This window comes from Thermobia domestica, chromosome 9, assembly GCF_964235325.1.
Source record: "Thermobia domestica chromosome 9, izTheDome1.hap1.1, whole genome shotgun sequence".
In the NCBI taxonomy this organism is placed as follows: Eukaryota; Metazoa; Arthropoda; class Insecta; order Zygentoma; family Lepismatidae; genus Thermobia; species Thermobia domestica.
In genome coordinates, this window is record NC_137462.1 from 177,945,241 (window position 1) to 177,963,138 (window position 17,898).

Here is a 17,898-nt window from a genome sequence, read left to right on the forward strand (position 1 = left end):
TTTTTTTTTTAGTTCTTTGAATGTTATTTATAATGGAGATTATACTTGTGCCAATTAATTTGAGATAGATTAAGATACCAGTTACTATATACTCAAATATACGATGTTTTCTTTATCTTCATGTAATACAATTTGGAATTCTTTTTCATAAGATTTTGTCTAATGCTGCCCAATATGCATATATCCAGATTTAAGTACTTCATTATACGAAACCCGGATTTTGGCTTTCGTCATTTCATTATCCGAAGTCCGTTTTCGGTTCTTGACATTTCATTATCCGAAATTCTAATTTCGGTTTCTGACATTTTATTATCGGAAATTCGGATTTCGGTTTCAGTTGAAATTCTAAATCCGGATTTTGTGAATCTGATTTTTTCACAGCACTAATTTTGTGTAAGTAGTTATCGGCTTTAATCCCCTAAATTTATTTTACTGGAAAACAATTACTGTCTTAATAAACTGTAAAAGCAATAACTTTACAATTGCGGTTATATACGGTAATCTGACCTATGAATAAGACACTGGTGAAAATTATATATACTACATACATAATTGAATTGCGTCAAACCTTGAAGAATTATGTCCAAATAATTTTTATATCCATTCATTCTTTCCTTCTTACGTAAGCCTTTCGTGAATACGTGGATAATATATACCTGTGTTTGATGCAAAAGCTCCAGGTCCCAATTGAGTCTCAAGGAGCATACAGTATTCTAATTAGTCTCCTTTATATTATTATTATTAACAATTCTTTGTAATTTTTAAGCCGAATATTCATCCACATTATATTGTATATAGGAAAAGCAATAAGAAAGCAATCTTTTTTCTCAGTTCGTTTATTTCAAAAGATTACGATGAGCACTTCATGTTTCTAGGGAAGTATTTGAATCCTTCTGCTCCACCTTGCTAAAAACGAAATACAAAATTATGAATTTGAAATATAAAGCTTTTCTATATTTTTCGCCTATTTATAAAAGTATCAACGCAGGTGGGTCAAGTTTTTGCTGGAGTCTTGGTATTCTTACACATTTAGTCTTGGTTTTGGTCTTGCACATTCATCCTCGGTCCAGGAGCGTAACAAGGCTGGGGCAACCGGGGCGATGCCCCCGTCCAAAGACGATCACGGTGCCCGCAGGTACAGTCGTAAATAAATGGGAGTCGTAATTACAATATCTACATTTTAATAGTGACGTGCAGTTTCTCACGGTCCTTTTAATCGGATTAATCATTCTGCAGATGCCGTGCACTTTCACACGGTCCACCTGTCAATCATTTGATTCATCTTGAAAACGCTTTCACTATAGGAGGAGGGAGGACACAGAACAACTGTCAGCTAACTAAGAACAGAAAAAGAGCAAACACAACTTAAATATGAAGAATTGCAATTAATACTACAGGAGGACAGATTAGGAAATGTTTTACTTTCACAAAAAGAATAATCAAAATAACCGGAAATTAAAATAACTTAAGAACAAGACAGAAGAAAAGATAAGCAACCCAAAGTTATAGTAAGGAAGGAGAGAAAATAATAACATAAACAATATGAAAATGAAATAAATAGGAAAAATAATAACAAAAATTATCGCAAATTGAAATAGATGAAAACAAAATAGAAAATGAAAATAAATAATAAGAACAGAAAAGGAACAAAAATTGTAATCATTGGAAATAGGAGATAGAACAATCACAAATTAAAATAAATAAGTAATAAAATAAGCAGCACATCAGAGAATTCAGTCAGGAAGTTCAAAAATCGGGAAAAAAAATGTGCCCGCCCCAAAGCATAGATAAACGTTGATACTTGTGAAACACAAAACATTAGCTGTATACTCCAAGGCGGTTTGAAGACGAACCTTGTCGTCTTGATATTTTCCGAGCGAACAGCACATTGCTGAGGTAGAACATGCGTACTTCTGTACATCGTCAATCCATTTTGTACAATTCATAGTTCATTATTCCAGCTTTTGGAGATGGGTAGGAGCAAGTTCAAGCGAGTTCCTTTGAAACTCGACTCGCAGACATCTTTAAGCTTGAGTCGAGAACTCGGCTCGAACAATTTCCTCCAACTCGACCCGAATTGAGGTTATGTTTCGAGTCGAGTTGAGCTAAATCGAGCCAAATGTTGTGTGTAACTTCAAGTACTTTCTTCAGGTATCCTACATAGACCTGCTAGAACTTATTATTATTATTATTAACAACAACAACACAGCATATAAAGAGGAAAGACAGGCGGTTTATATCTGAATACCAAAATCCAAGGCGAGTCTAGGAGGCAATGACACCGTTTACGAGCTTTTCGGTTTGAGTTCCGGAGAAGCAAGTATTCGGGCTCGAGCCAAAAATCATTAAAAGTTATAGGGCATCGGGCAAACATGTTCAAAAATGCTCGGCCCGGATTTAGGGCTGTCAACGGCTCGAGCTGCTCGGGTCACAGCACATTCACTATCGAGTTGAACCGAGAAGTTGGCCGAGCTTACAACTCATTCATCGAGCCGGCTTGAGCCATGTGCTCAGTTGAGCCGAGTCAAACCGAGCCGATGGACTCATTTCAACCCAGCCTGCTTAAGCCATCGGCTCAATTGAGGTAGTATTAATTCAATAGTTCGTATTTATTGTAACTTGTGTTTGCTCAGTTTCTGTTCTTACGTAGTTGACATTTGTTCTGTCCTCCCTGCCCATATAGTGAAAGAGGTTTCAGGATGAATCACATGATTGACAAGTGGACTGTGTGAGAATGCACCACACCTGCAGAATGATTAATCCGATAAAAGGAGACGGTGCGAAATTGCTCGATAATGAGCACTGTGTGAAACTGTACAGTGCGAAATCGCACGGAATCATTTTAATGGTTTTGGGTGACCACTTCCAACCTCTGAGAAATGTAAATTTAGTACTATCGTAGAAATTAATAATGACGAAATTCTGTGTCAAAACCTCTTGCATAATGTGTGGAACATTGCATCTTTCTTCAACATTTAGTGTTCCATCGATGTATAGTGCAAACAGTTTATAAGATAAGAAAAATCTCTTCCTATTACATTAAAACCTATTATTTCCGGCAGCAAAATATCTGAAGGTCTAACCTCTTTCAAATACAGACCAAATCTTAATAGCCCAAAATACTAAAACTTGATGACCCATCACCCCAAACGAAATACAATCCAGCCCAATAAAATTTTCTTCAGGTCCAGTCACTTGGAAGGACTTGAACGTGGTCCCCCAAACTTCGTGAAGGTCCAACTATTTCAACTACACCCAAATCATAAACTTTGCTACACTACTAGTCGACACAAAGTATTGCCAATTCTAGTAGACGTATTTGTCAGAAATGTCATATTAGTGAAGTTGGCCCCGATAAAAGAAGCGGGAAAATAACTTTGGAGTTTAAGAGCCCATATTTCGGAAACTATAATAGCCCAAACGCTAAAAGTTGCTGACCCAATCAGCCCAAACGAAGTACTATCCAGCCCAATAAAAATCTCGTCTGGCCCAATCACTTGGGGATTAATGTGAAGTTGGCCCCCCAAACTTTGTGAAGCTCTAATTCTGTTTCGAAAACACCCCAAATCTTGAAACTTCCTAAACTGCTAGTCGACACAAAGTACTGTAAATTCCAATAAACATGTTCGTCAGAAATATCATATTAGTGAAGTTGACCCCGACAAAAGAAGCAGGAAAATCACTTTTCAAAAAGTTTAATAGCCTATATTTCCGAAACAATAATAGCCCAAACGCTAAAATTTGCTGACCCAATCAATCCAAACGAAGTACTATCCAGCCCAATAAAAATCTCTTCTGGTCCAATCACTTGGGGGCTAACGTGAAGTTGGCCCCTCAAACTTTGTGAGGCTGTAGCTTTGTTTCCAGAGTAGCCCAAACTTTTGGGGGGCCAACTTCACACCGGCAAACTCAGCACTTTTTTACATTACCGTTTATAAAGCTCATTTTTTAACATGCCACAGATTTCCTACATAAAACAACAAATGCCTGTGTTTGTGTGCAGTACCTTACAGGATAGTGAACTATATGCACCAGTAATAAAGAGCTGTTTACACGTTATTTACAGAATTTATGGGAGGTTAGTTAGTATCATTGTAAGGAAACAAACTTTTTGCTTATTTTCCGAGCTCTGTTTAACTATGTTGACAGTTGAATATGAGTGTGATATTTTTGATGAACATTGCTACTTATGTAACAAACAACTTGTGTGAATTTCAAAATCCTGATGCATTTTCTTCCATTTTAAATCATCGCCTTTGTCAACAGGTGTCGGTAGTCTTTCAAGTTTAGAACGGACATGGAGAATGGAAGTAATTTTACTTTCAGAGTCCCTCTCCACTCTGGATGAGGACAAAATGAATGAGCTCGTGTTAACCTCGTACCATGACAGAAGTTGTGCTGAACATGTGTTAGATGTGCCAGTGCCAGAAACAGCAGTGATGATGATAATAAGTATGATCCTAGCTACACACCACACACTGTTCATCACGAGGAACTAAACGTGTCTCTCAAATCTATAGGCTGCTCACGACTGAAGAATATGAGAGACAGAGAAGGATACAACAGGAGAAAAGTGAAGCAGACAACAAATGTCGTACAGGAGAAAATACTAGATGTTCTTGGAATACCGAGCACTACGTTTCTCTACTGAAAAGATATGTGACAGGTGTGCTGATTTCTCTATGCTTATACAGCAACTTGTAGAAAAGTATCACAAAACATTTTCCTATAAACAGAAAGTCCAAATCTTAACACTTGCACCTGCTACTTGGAGTATCAGAAAAACTGCACGGAGTTTTAGGGCGTCAGATTATTTAGTGCGAAAAGCAAAGAACTTAAGATGAGAAAGGAATCCTATCACTTCAAGAACAGAAGCCTCAGAAAATAATTCCCCATGTAACAGTGAATGAAGTAGTTTCATTTATGAAAGCGATGGGTGTTCCAGAGTCTGTCCTGGAATGAAAGAATGTATGTATGTGCATATAGATGAAGGTAAAGTTCAAGTTCAAAAAAGGCTACTACTAATGAATATACATGAAACATATGTTGAATTCTGCTAACAGAAACCACAGTTTAAAATTAGGTTTGCAAAATTTTGTGCCTTAAGGCCGAAGTGATGCATTACAGTTAAGGCAAAAGGCACTTATTCAGAGAGAGAGAGAGAGAGAGAGAGAGAGAGAGAGAGGGGGGGGAGAGAGAGAGAGAGAGAGAGAGAGAGTGTGTGTGTGTGTCAATATCAAAACATGAAACTGATGGTCGATGCCCTTCCTGAATCAGGACACAAGACACTGCTGAACATTGCAGTGTGTGTGATGCAACGAACAGACAGTGTATGTTACATTACTGTGGCAACTGTGGAAGGAAGGAGGCTGTGCAAGGTTATCTAGTAAAACGTTTTGATGATCACTTGAAGGTGATGACTGTGTTAAATTTAAAAACTGGGTTCACACAGATGGGTTGACATTACAAATTCTACAGCTCTCTGTGAATGAGTTTTGTGACACATTGACTCAGTGAATTGATAGTCTTAGACAGCACTATTATATAGCCACGGCTCAAGCTGCATACCTGAGTAATATAAAAACTTCACTTCAGAAAGCGGGGCTAATTGTTTTACTGGGTTTTTCCGAAAATTACACGTTCGTTATACAGGACGAGATTCACGGGTACCATTGGGAGAAATCCCAGGTAACTGTGCATCCTTTCGTGGTGTACTATAATAATGGAAGCCTGCAATGTATCACTTTCTGTTGCATATCAGGCAGTTTATAGCATAATGCTACTACTGTCTGTATACTCCTAAGGCATTTCATGATACACCTGACAAATCCTTCAAGATAGGCAGATAGATAAGATAATTAACTCTAGTGATTGTGCTGGATCACAATATAAAAATTACAAGAACATTTACAATCTACGTCAGCACGAAACTGGCTTCGGAATCAAAGCAAAATGGCACTATTTTGCAACATTCCACGGCAAATGCCTATGTGATAGTATAGGAGCTACAAAAAGATTGACAGCCAGAGCCACTCTTCAGTCACCTATCAGACTAATTGTTACTGCACAGGGGATGTACGAATGGGCTGACAGCAACATTAAAGGTATACACTATTTTTATGTGTTTGCTGAAGATATCTCGAGGGAAAGTGGATGCATAGAAAAGCAATACACAAACTTAAAGACCATTCCTGGAACTCGCTCTCACAATGCATTTATACGAATTGAGGCACAAACAGTCCTTATGAAGATAATTTCTGCAGACGAGTTTGGTATCACAGTGTCTGGTGGAAGCAAGAGAAGAATGGCAATAAGCCTCTTAGTGGTGTGTACGTTGCATGCATGTATGGCAGTAAGGGGTACGTTGGTATGGTCAACGAAGTGTTATATGAAAATAAAGGTGTGTGTGAATTTCATGGTACAAACTGAGTCCTCTGTGATGTCATGGCCACTACGGAAAGATGACTACTGACACCTGTTGACAAAGGCGATGATTTAAAATAGAATGAAATACATCAGGGTTTTGAATTCTAACAAGTCATTTGTTACATAAATAGGAATGTTCATCCAAAATATCACACTCATATTCGACTGTCAACATAGTTCAACAGGGCTCGGAAAATAAGCAAAAGGTGTGTGTTTTTACAATGATACTAACTTTAACCTCCCATAAATCCTGTAAATAAAGTGTAAACAGCTCTGTATTACTGGTGCATATAGTTCACTACCCTGTAAGGTACTGCGCACAAACACAGACATTTGTTGTTATCTAGGAAATCTGAGACATTAAAAAATGAGCTTTATAAACGGTAATGTAAAAAAGAGCTGATTTGACAGTTTATATATATATATGTATCAGAATATAAAATGGTCATGCGGCTTTCAACATATTACTGCATTACAACGATGCATATGTTAATTAGAGAAAAAGTTTGACCCATGTAACATAATTAGTAACCGAGTTCTTGCTCTTTACAAACTTACAAAAACCAGCGTGTTCAGCAAGTCACGATGCGGACTGCCTAACTTCTAGGTCAATTTCTCAGGAACAGCGACAGGAAAATAAAACATTACAGACTTTCTTACGAAGGATGTAGGTATTTGTGTGCCAAATTTCATCAAAATTCCAGATGGTCACCTGGGGACTGTTTGACGATTTATAATGGAATGACCCTACAACTTTTACACTGTAGAAGGCGCTGATAATCGCGTTCCACGCCTCAAAAACAAGATCGTAATCGGAAAGTTCTGTATTTTGTTAATTAAAGTACAGTTTAAACAAATGAATGGATGGTTTTCTTTGACCAAAAATTAATCTAATACAAATACACAAATATAGGAAGCGTGCTGAAACCTGATAGCTCTACATCAGAAACAGCTACTGATAGTCAATAATGTTTCCTCGAGTTTTCAATGTTGCCAATATATACTAAAATATTTTTATAGGAATGAATCAATTTACTTAACTGGAGTATTAAATTTCTCATGATGAAAACAGAGCTTTGTTGTTCTTATACATTTTTTCTTTTTGAAAATTTTCGATGGAAAATTCTTTAAAATTTTGAAAAATCTGAAACGAATTTTTTAAACAAAATTTTAGTGTTTAAAAAAATTGTTAGAGATATTTTATGTGACCAGAATAGTTCAACTTTTAGTGATAAAAAATTAGATATAACATTTTCTGAATTAAAAATCAACCTCTGAAATTTTAGAGCACATGTAAACGTTTTACTTGTAAACTGTACTTGAGAAAGATGTATTGAATTTAAATTTCGGGGTGAAATAAAAAACAGGTTTTTTCAAACATATATTTTAACAAATATTCTTCTTTGATGCTGGTAATCATATAATTGAGATGATTCCTCTTCGTACACGTGCAATGGTAGATGTGCGCCTGTGATTTCTCTTCGTACCTGTGAAGTTGTAAATGTGTGCCTATGATTCCTCTTCTGGTGCTACAGGAAACAAAATTCTCTCAGGGATAAATATAAATGTTAATGTACGTGGTAATTCTTACTTTTTGAAAAACGAAAAATAAATTATTAGTAATGAGTGAACATCTAGCAAGTACATAAACAAACTTACACACATATAACAAATTATCAGAGATTAAATGTTTAATTAACGTCAAAAATTAACAGGTACATGTGAAAGCTTAAACATAACTTGAGAGAGCATAATTGTCATTTGTAAGAACGAAAGAGATATGAGAGAAAGAAAGCAAATTGTTTTTCCCAAAATGCAATGTGGTAACGATTTCTGTTTAAAAAGTTCGATTTGTATTATCCTAGAAATGTTTATTAGATATAACCTTAACACTTGTTCATGTTTCCTTTTTTCTTCTTGCAATCAAGACACAACGTTGTTGCTGTACAGGGATATAGTTCTTTCGGTTTCCGTCTATACGAAAAACTAGAAGCTCATCGTTCGGTTTCGCTGATGTAAGAAACAGAAAGCTCAGATGATGTATTCTTAGATCCAAATGTAAGGAAATATGTACTGTAGATATTTTACGAAATTTAATGTTTTATGTTGAGTCACACACAAGATAATCAAACATGAATAAGTTTTTTCGTACTTCAGTTCGTTTCACAACTGGTCTTTGTGATGGACTGTATCACACAAACGCTGGTTCGTTCTTTAATAATTCGGTTTAATAATATTGTTAATATTTCTTACAATTCCCGAGTTAAAATAAAATGCACATTGAACACAACGATGTTGCAGCTATAGGCTACGCGCTCACTCACACACACTGCTGCTATGCACAGTTTCAACAAGTACCTACCCTTTCTTCTTCTTCTTCAGCTAACAAGTTACATTAAACAAACATCTTTAAACAAAACTAAACAATTTAAATAAACAAGTTAGGACTAAACACTTTGCTTGGCATCTAAAAGAGAGAAAAGATGTGTGGTGTCACTGCATTGCACAATGTGGAAAAGAAGAGATGACATCACTGTTTGCGCTCTGGTCACAGTGATGGTTGGCTGGCTGGTTCTTCTTTGTCTTGTGTCTATGTGATGGAAAATAAGGTGTGAGGATGCTAGAAGGAAAGAATAAGAGGAAATATGTCTATTGTACATTATTTTCTGTTCTTGTTTTCTTGTATAGATATGGCATGCTTTTCATATGTAGTTGATATTAATCGGCGTTTTCTATAATTAAAATTGTATTCTCCTTCTGGCTTCGTTTATGGTCGTGAGTCCTAAAAATCTTATGTGGCGTTTCGATTTATATTTTTTCATGAGATTGATTTACAATCATTTGTTCCAGGCTATTGAAATAGATTTGGTTTACGTTGTAACTCAGTGTAAATCTTCGAATTTTACTGCTGTAGTTCGTCTTTAATCCGAGTCGGGGTCATAAATTTGTAAGGTGTACTGCTTAATTCTCAAGACACGAATTTCTTGATGTATGGCCTTTTCCCAAAATCTTGTAATTCATTCGTCATACAGCAAAGAAAGGGCTGTGATTGTATGGTAGATTCAGATGGTTGTAGTATTAATATAAAGGAATCTGTGTCGCAATACAAAATTTACCCTTGGAACTGTTTTAAATATTTATACATTTCCGATCGGGCTTGGCAGGTAGTAAAAACTTCTTGGACATTAGAATTTTGACTTTCAACTTGAAATATCCTTTTCAAATACGTATCATTCACTGGAAAAAATGATTCACCTGTATATCTGGTCGTTATTTGTTGATAAATTCTTTTGGATCATTAATGATTGTGGTCTGACTGAAATTATCCCGCATGGAAAGACGTCCCCACATTGAATTCAAGCAATGTTTTGCGAAACTACGATGTTTTGAATTGGTCACCATATTCTATGTATCTAAGCTTATGTCTTTACGTTGTTGTACCATATTTATTTAATGATGTTTTTCTTCTTCCGTAATACAGTTGGCTGGTTATTCCGAAGCTTTAGGCTTTTATTTTAGAAAGATATTTATATATTCACTGAATAATCCGGCCGTTTTCGTTTCAGAATAAAATAATAGAATGTCATAGTTGCAACTTCGTACACTTTAGTAACTTGATATCCAAGTTATACTTTTTTATTTTATTTTATTTTATTTTATTTTTTTTTTTAATTTTAAGTTTCATAAAACACCCACGTTCTTGTCAGGAATCGTTCACAGCAGGAGGGTCAATCCATCTGAAGTGGTTTAAATATGGTGAAAATGATTGCTCGACCATCTCCGCACTGTTAATATAAAGGTTGGCAATGATAAACTATTACGTCTTCAAAAAATAAATGCAATTCAAATTACTTGAAATATGTCATTAAATGACAATTTTGCAGCAGTTTTGTGGAAAAAAAAAAAAATATTAACGAGCAGTACTTCCTCAATGTTTCTCAAAAAGAAGTACTTACCTTTCTTCAAGAGATATACGACACCTAGATTTAACAGTCTAAGAATTCACAAGTGCTCCACGTGAATTTTACAACGAAGATACACCATGTTAAAGGTTAAGTCGGTTTCATACAACCATTACTAACATTATGAGTGCACTTTACGAAATTATTAGCATATAGACGTAAAGGTGTCATACAAAATGACTATTGATATTATATCTAAATACCTGAAATTAATCAGAAATAGTAATAGTAAACTTGTTACTTTTTCTGAAGGGCTTAACTCTTTACTCCTATGGCACGGAACAACTTCATTACTTCCCCCATCAACGGGATAATCCTATTTTCCACTAGTAGATGAGAGGCTCTTGCAGCCACTGTTAAAAAAACGAGCACCATTTCACGAAAATAAGTATGGCAAAACATTCAACGAGGCTGAATCCTAGTCCTCATAAGTTGCACAACGAATGCAGATCGTTACCAAAACACGTTGAAAGATATTTGGTCCACTGCCCTACTTGGGATATAAACAATGTGTCCCTTCTTATTTTGCACTGTCAGTAAGTAGTTCCACAATAAATTTCCTAGACTTTGGTTAGGTTGCCATATCCATATGAATGACCGACAAAGAACATCTACCTCACGCCACGTGACTTCTTGTCGAGTTTGGCAAAGGGAGAACCTTAAAGAATCACATTTGACACTTCCTGCGGAACATACTACTGAAGTTCCTGTGGAGTTAGCTGGCGCTGTTCCCTTACAATTATAGAAAATGATTATATATATATATATTGTCATGAACAAAAGAATAATACATGTGTATTCTAGGTGACTAGACGAAATTTCAGAATGAACGACTACTAGAATGGAGAAGGAATCGAATAGCGAAGTTGCTCTATTTGCTCTTAGTATTTCCACAAAGACGATTCATACAAATTAAGACTATCACACCTGGCAGTCAACAGGTTTTGTCTCTGAATTTCGTTAACGAGTAAAATAATATTCTCCAGTACACAGTCATGTTTCAGTTATTAGTAGATAAACAGGATCAATAAAACAAACGATTCCGGTCAGTTTCTCACTGTTTATTGGTCTTGTGTGAAGCTAGTAAAGCAACATTACATAGAAAGCCTGTCAAGACTATGTTTCTATACAATGGTAAGTTGCATGAAATTCTGCAACACAAAAAATGCAGTATTTTGACAATAAATTAACATTTTTTACTATGTACATCAAATAATCATTATGAAATTAAACGTAAGTCCTGATTGGCATCATATGCAGGTGTCCTAAGTACTCTATTAGCATTATTAATATGATCTTTTTTTTTTCTTTCGTTAGGGCCATGATTTTGGTCTCAGAAAAACTGTACTACAACTACAGCTAAAATCTAAATACTGTTGCAGTAGGTTGAATCAACATCACACCAAATGCTGTAAAGATCAGACTTACCATCATGGTTTATAAAGTATATCAACGACACGGTTCACTGTCTTTTAATAGAGAACCATAGCGGCTCTGATAGCAAATGTAGCTTTTGCAATTTAATTATCTATGCAGTAATAAATAAAAGCAATTTACACATGCGGGATTCTTAAAACATTTATGCTGAATGCACTTTGTGTGCTATTATGATCATAAAGAACTCACTGATCATTACTTTCTTCATATATAATATATTTTGATTAGTGTTGCCACGCTGACATTATTATATGCAACGGACAACTATCCTAACACTTTTTTTTTTTTCTTATAAAGTAATTGCTCCACACTAGAGCAAGAACATTCGAACACGGGGCCAGCATGTTAGATAACAGGGGGAAGCCAATAGAAGAACATAGAGTATTATTCAGTTTCGGAAAAAAAAAAGTGATAACTGTATGTAGACCCCGCAATTACTGCATGCAAGTTATAATTGCGGAATTACATGAACGAAAATCAGGCTGTGTTGGCAGTCTATGTTCCTGTGGACTTCGTACACCTTCACATGATACAATCATTGCTAAGTCTTAATGTGCAAGCATCAGAATTGAATGGATACCACAGGAATGCATTCACGCATTAGCACACATACGATCTCAAGCATATATTCAAGAACGAAAGAAAAATAAATAAAACAGATTGGAATGTATTTAGTGAGAAATGAGAATAAAACTCCATGCTGGCAGGCAACTTCAGCGAAATCATTACAATCGATTACGATATATTAAGTACACAATATTCTCTATTTCCCACACACACAAAAGTAATACAAATACTTATGCTTTTTACACATTCCTGATTTAATCCTTTCTTCTTTGTTTCTGTTTAAAGAAAGTAGATTATCCTTCCGTCAGAGCTCTTCAATATTATTATCCCAATAAGCAATATTGGGTATTGAGAGTAACCATTTCTTAAGCATATTAAAAAAAAAAAAAAAAAAAAAATCCAAAATTTTCCATATCGAAGAAAGAAGAAAAAAAAAAGTAAATGCCAATGAATGGAATTCTACACACCAACTAAAGCACATCATAGAAAGGAAAAAGACATCACAGATATATGTATATGTATATATAAAACGAACATATGCAGCCTGATCGCACAGTGATACAAAATATCGCCTAATTAGAGTGACCTGCTTCTTCAAAACAATGTTAAAAATGTCAAACATAACCTGTACATATTTTCTTGATCAAAATATATAAATTCACTTCAATATCAGTCTTGCTGAGGAATACATGTACATTGGATTATGAAGTACTTGTGTAGCACAAAGCAAGTAGCAGTTGTTGGGCTCCTGTCACTGTGGTATCCATCCTTTGTGGACTAGTACCAATCAATTGCCATTCCACCCTTCCCCCTTAGTTGGTGCTACGTGGCATCACGAAATTGAAGCTGGTCAGAGCTGGCTGTGCGGCATCGCAAGTTTGCCAACCATGCACCCGCATGCTGAAAAAATAAAAGTAAAATTCTCACATTCAAGATACACGATAAATCACTCATATGTGATTTTACAATGAACATCCTACATATCAAGAATACTTTAACCTATTATAATGCGAGATTAGCTTTTCTTTTCTTTTTTTTTTTTTTCTAACTGTTTAAACATGACTTCTCAATGTACTAAAATTGCCAGGAAATGAATAAAACTATACTGACATGTGCTAAACATTACTAGCATTATCATCAACTTTACACACAGGACACGAAAGTTAGCCTTTAGTTCTCTCTCATCTATCAATTTGTTTTCTTGTAATCTGTAAGAAGACACGAATTCTAGCCCTTGGTTTCCCCTCACTTGACTACTGGAACTTACGTTTAGGAACTAATGTTTTAAAATTGGTATTGAAGAAAACATTGAGAAAGTATGTTCTAGTGGTTTTGATAGCAAGACCTAACCTGGCAAAAAAAGTTCGAACTACAGGTAAAATATGAAAATACTATTCTGGAAATGTTTAGTCCCATATCATGTAGAGTATGCACCCGAAAAGTACTACAGGGTTCGTTCAATACAATAAACCACAACAGTATTAAATACAACATAGTGGACACGTGTACGGACAAGTTTCTCACAGCACATTAATGACCTTTCTCATTTAATAGGTCTGGTTGCAATAAAATGCCATTAAGAACGGATTAGTTTTGATGTGGATACAATGCAATGACAGGAGAAGTCTACCAACACACAGGGTGATCGTCTGACATGTTAAAAAACCCGTAATCTTTAATTAAAGAAGCAACAGAAGCCTAAAATTAGAATGTTATTTCCGCAGTATATTATAACAGGAAACATCGTCTACCAAAGTGTATATATATATATATATATATATATATATATATATTAACTACTCAACTGGCGGCAGATGAAAGATATGAATCATTAACACAAATGTACGCTTAAATAGTAAAAGAAAAAGCAAAATTATTTTATAATTTAAAGGATTTAGGATTTAGATTTCAGAACATTAATGATGATAAAGGAATAAATAATAATGATGGTAGTGAAAAATAAAATAAATGTGGATTCTTGGTCAGAGCAAGATATTGCAAGTGATGAAGCTAAACTGTAGAAGACTGATGCCTTTAGAGCCTCCTACTACTACATCAACTTTTAAAGGCCATTTTGTACTACTGAAACTCTCGCACTTCATTGAATATATCGTACTTTTACTATTCAGATACGCATTCACTAGGGTCCCTCATTATAGCAGTAACATAACTTTGTGGACAAAAATTGTCATATTTTGCATTACCAAGAAGAAAAGATTTATTGTAATGTTGTTCTAGTAATTGTCACAAAAACAGAGATTGATTCTGTTCGAGATTTATAATGGTTTGGTCTTCAATGTGCCTGCAACGGAAACTGTGATATAGGATTAGGATTTATATTTCTGGGGTTTCAGCATCTATGGTCATGTCAGCCCATCACGCATAAGGGATAACGTTCCTCGGCGATCACACTATCCGGGCAATTGACGAGGAAGAAAGAAATGGGGAAGAAAGGACGAGTCTGAGACCATTGTTAGGTACCATCCCGGCATTTGTCTGGTATGTATAAGGAAAACCTCTCAGAATGGATGACCTGTTTACACTTCTTCGACCAAATGTCTTTACTGGGAATCAAACCTGGAGGCGAGAGTGTTAGTGACAATGTTACGCGATGCCACGAAACTGCGATTCAGAGCATTTGTCTGAAGACATGGTACTGTATAAAATCTCGTACGTGGCAATATAAAAAGCTCTAGTGAAGTCAATACAACTTCATTTCTAGAATCACCATGAATGAACCCTTGGTATACCAACTCATTTCTTTGGCCAATTTAACCTGCTGAGAGACTACCTCACAAAGGTTCGAGCGCAGACTTGTGCTCCATTGGGTTTTCAATTTGCATTTTAAAAACTCGAAGTTATAGAAACTATAATGATCAAAAAAGCGAGAGTAGGTTAATAGTCAGCGATCTTAAATCGCAAATAGAAGGTCCTGCGTTCCAATTCAACGATCGACCATCCTGACAGAGGCAAATGCCTGAATGGTATCTTTCAAAATAGGCCTCGCCCAACATATTTCTTCTTCCTTCTCATTAATGTTGTAGATTGCTACTGATTCCAGTATAAATTGACCTTCTATAGGCTGTATCTGGAAGTTAGCCAAGCGAATAATAATTAAATAAATTTAATAAGCTAGTCCATAACATGTGAAAGAATATCATTCCTGTATACATTCGTTAATATGTGAAGCCACATGTTCGAAACCCTCTAGTTAACATTCATCTTAAATTCATCGTTCTCAAGCCGAAATTAAAGAGATGTTTCCGAGTTTTCAATTGTCAGTGATGTTTACATATTACTTCATAACTATTATTACATTTATCGTGCCTGTAATATAGTACTGTGTTTCATGTGAATGCTATTAGCAATTACCACAAATCCACTCAATATACAACCTTGCAATGTTTATGAGAGAAATCTTTATGAGTATTACCATATACATATGAACAATTAGGTCTGCTTGTGAATTGATTTAATATAAATCGACATTAGTTCAACTTCATATTTGTTAGGATCTAAATTATGATGTATGAATCAGTGTGTTAGAGAATCAATCCGTACTACTACTACTAATCTGTATATTTTTTTCTTTTAAATGAAATAGATATCTATTAATTTTGACAGTAAAATGGGAGTTTATAGTTATAAAAAACTACAATCTAAACTACAAATAATGATTACTTACCTGATCCTGAAACTGGTTACTAAGAACGGACATTGAACTTGCGCGCTTCATGCTGAAATAAAGAGAGATTTAATGTAATATAATATTAGTTACTTTCTGGATAACTTTTAATTTTCCTTTCCTTAAATGAAGCAAAATTTTGAAGAACATGCTGTCCACTATAAATGTTCTCTCTCCACCTACTGGAAGTGAAAAATATATTAGTGTTAAAGCAGTTTTTTCGAATGAACGAAAACACATTTCATTATAAGAATTTGCAATAGTAATTATTACCGATATATATTTGTAGATATAATCTATCGAAGTTTTAATTTATTTTCTTAACCACTCTACTCTACCTTACCTTCATTTTTTTTTAATAACTTTTATACCATAGGGCCCTATGTAACGAAATAAATCAATAATGTCATTGTCATGGGAATAGCCAATTAGTTGCTATTCTGTTACAGAACTTACCTGGATTTTTATCCATACTGTTCATGTTCTTTCCTTATGTTTATATCAATGTTCTGAATTACATTATCAGCACCTAAAGTTTTATTATAGTAATCAGTACTATACAACAGATGGACAGTGTTTTATAGTAGAAGTTGTGTATTATATCTATACACACAAACACACACATTACATGGAAGCTTTCGACGATAAATGAAAATAGAAGTAAAATTATGTGGTTCGATATAAAGAAAATCGTTCCCTTTTCGCTGAATGGTCAATACTAAGCTGAAATGTCTTAACTGCTTCCCTTGTGTGCTTTCTCCAAATTTACTTTAAAACTTTTCTTCTAAACTTAATTCCACAGCTTCCCGTAATATGCATGATTGTATGGATATAAGGTGTGCATTTCGGTTCGAACTCAAGTTGCAGGAAAATTTCATTTACTTTTTCAGTCAGTCAAGTGTTACATTCAAGCTCTAGTCGGAAAACTCATGCAGTTAATTACTAAAGAAAAAAGGCTCGCATTCTGTAACTACTCATTGCAGTGAATGACTATTGGTGCAAAGACGTGCATGAACTATGTACTATATATATTTATAAAGCAAAATAAGTTTTAAAACAGCACATGCAGGAAACACCCAAATGAGAGCTGAGTGATAGCAAATATTACGAAACAAAGCATAAAAAAGCAAACTTTAGTATATATATATATATATATATATATATATATATATATATATATATATATATATATATATATATATAAAGAAATCATGCAGAGCTTGAGTTTCATTTCTCCAGACTCAAGACTCAAAATAAAACTAAACGAAAGCAAATGAAAATATAACAATAACAAACTTACCTTTTACTTAGGCATTTCGATTTTTTAAAAAAAGACTTATGCTCTCATTTGGGTAAAAATGTCCTTCATAACCAAAATGCAAAACAAACATGGTAGAGCTGTGGTTTGGCTCAGTAGCACAACATATGGAGGTCATCATTACAAGCATTGTAAAACAAAAATTTTAAAAGTACCGAAAATAACGTTAACCATTTGGTTGCTATCTCAGTGGCTTTATTTCTACGTCGCAAATGAAATTTAATACATAATATACACGGCCTCTCTGGTAAACATGTTCACAATGAATAGTCTACTGAACCACTCCACGTCACATCCCTCCATGTGAGTGTACCCACCTGTTGTTAAAGCTTTCTATTGTGTCTTTGTTTGCACCATCCCCACGGATTGTCAGCTTCTGCATCAGCTTGGCACTGCTCCGCCTAATTGAAGCTCGAAGTTTTGAGAATGAAGCAGTCCGCCTGAGCTTGCCATACTAGGAGGTAGGAGAAACAGCAGTCACCAGAATGCCCCATGGCCCTCGA

The 17,898-nt window shown here is 35.1% G+C and overlaps 1 protein-coding gene across 7 annotated transcripts in view; it reads right to left on the reverse strand.

The window, feature by feature from the left end:
- Positions 1–11,428: 11,428 nt before the first annotated feature.
- The window catches only part of Klc (kinesin light chain), a 244,533-nt gene continuing 238,063 nt past the window's right edge, over positions 11,429–17,898 (reverse strand). For 6 of the 7 annotated variants that reach the window (XM_081725512.1, XM_081725511.1, XM_081725513.1 and 3 more), the window contains 3 exons: positions 17,713–17,849; positions 16,078–16,129; positions 11,429–13,292 (listed from right to left, as the gene is read on the reverse strand). In XM_081725512.1, the coding sequence (XP_081581638.1) occupies positions 13,215–13,292; positions 16,078–16,129; positions 17,713–17,849 (267 nt within the window). In that variant the 3' untranslated portion in view covers positions 11,429–13,214. The remainder of the gene's footprint in view (positions 13,293–16,077; positions 16,130–17,712; positions 17,850–17,898) is intronic. The other variant, XM_081725519.1, reaches the window with a different exon arrangement.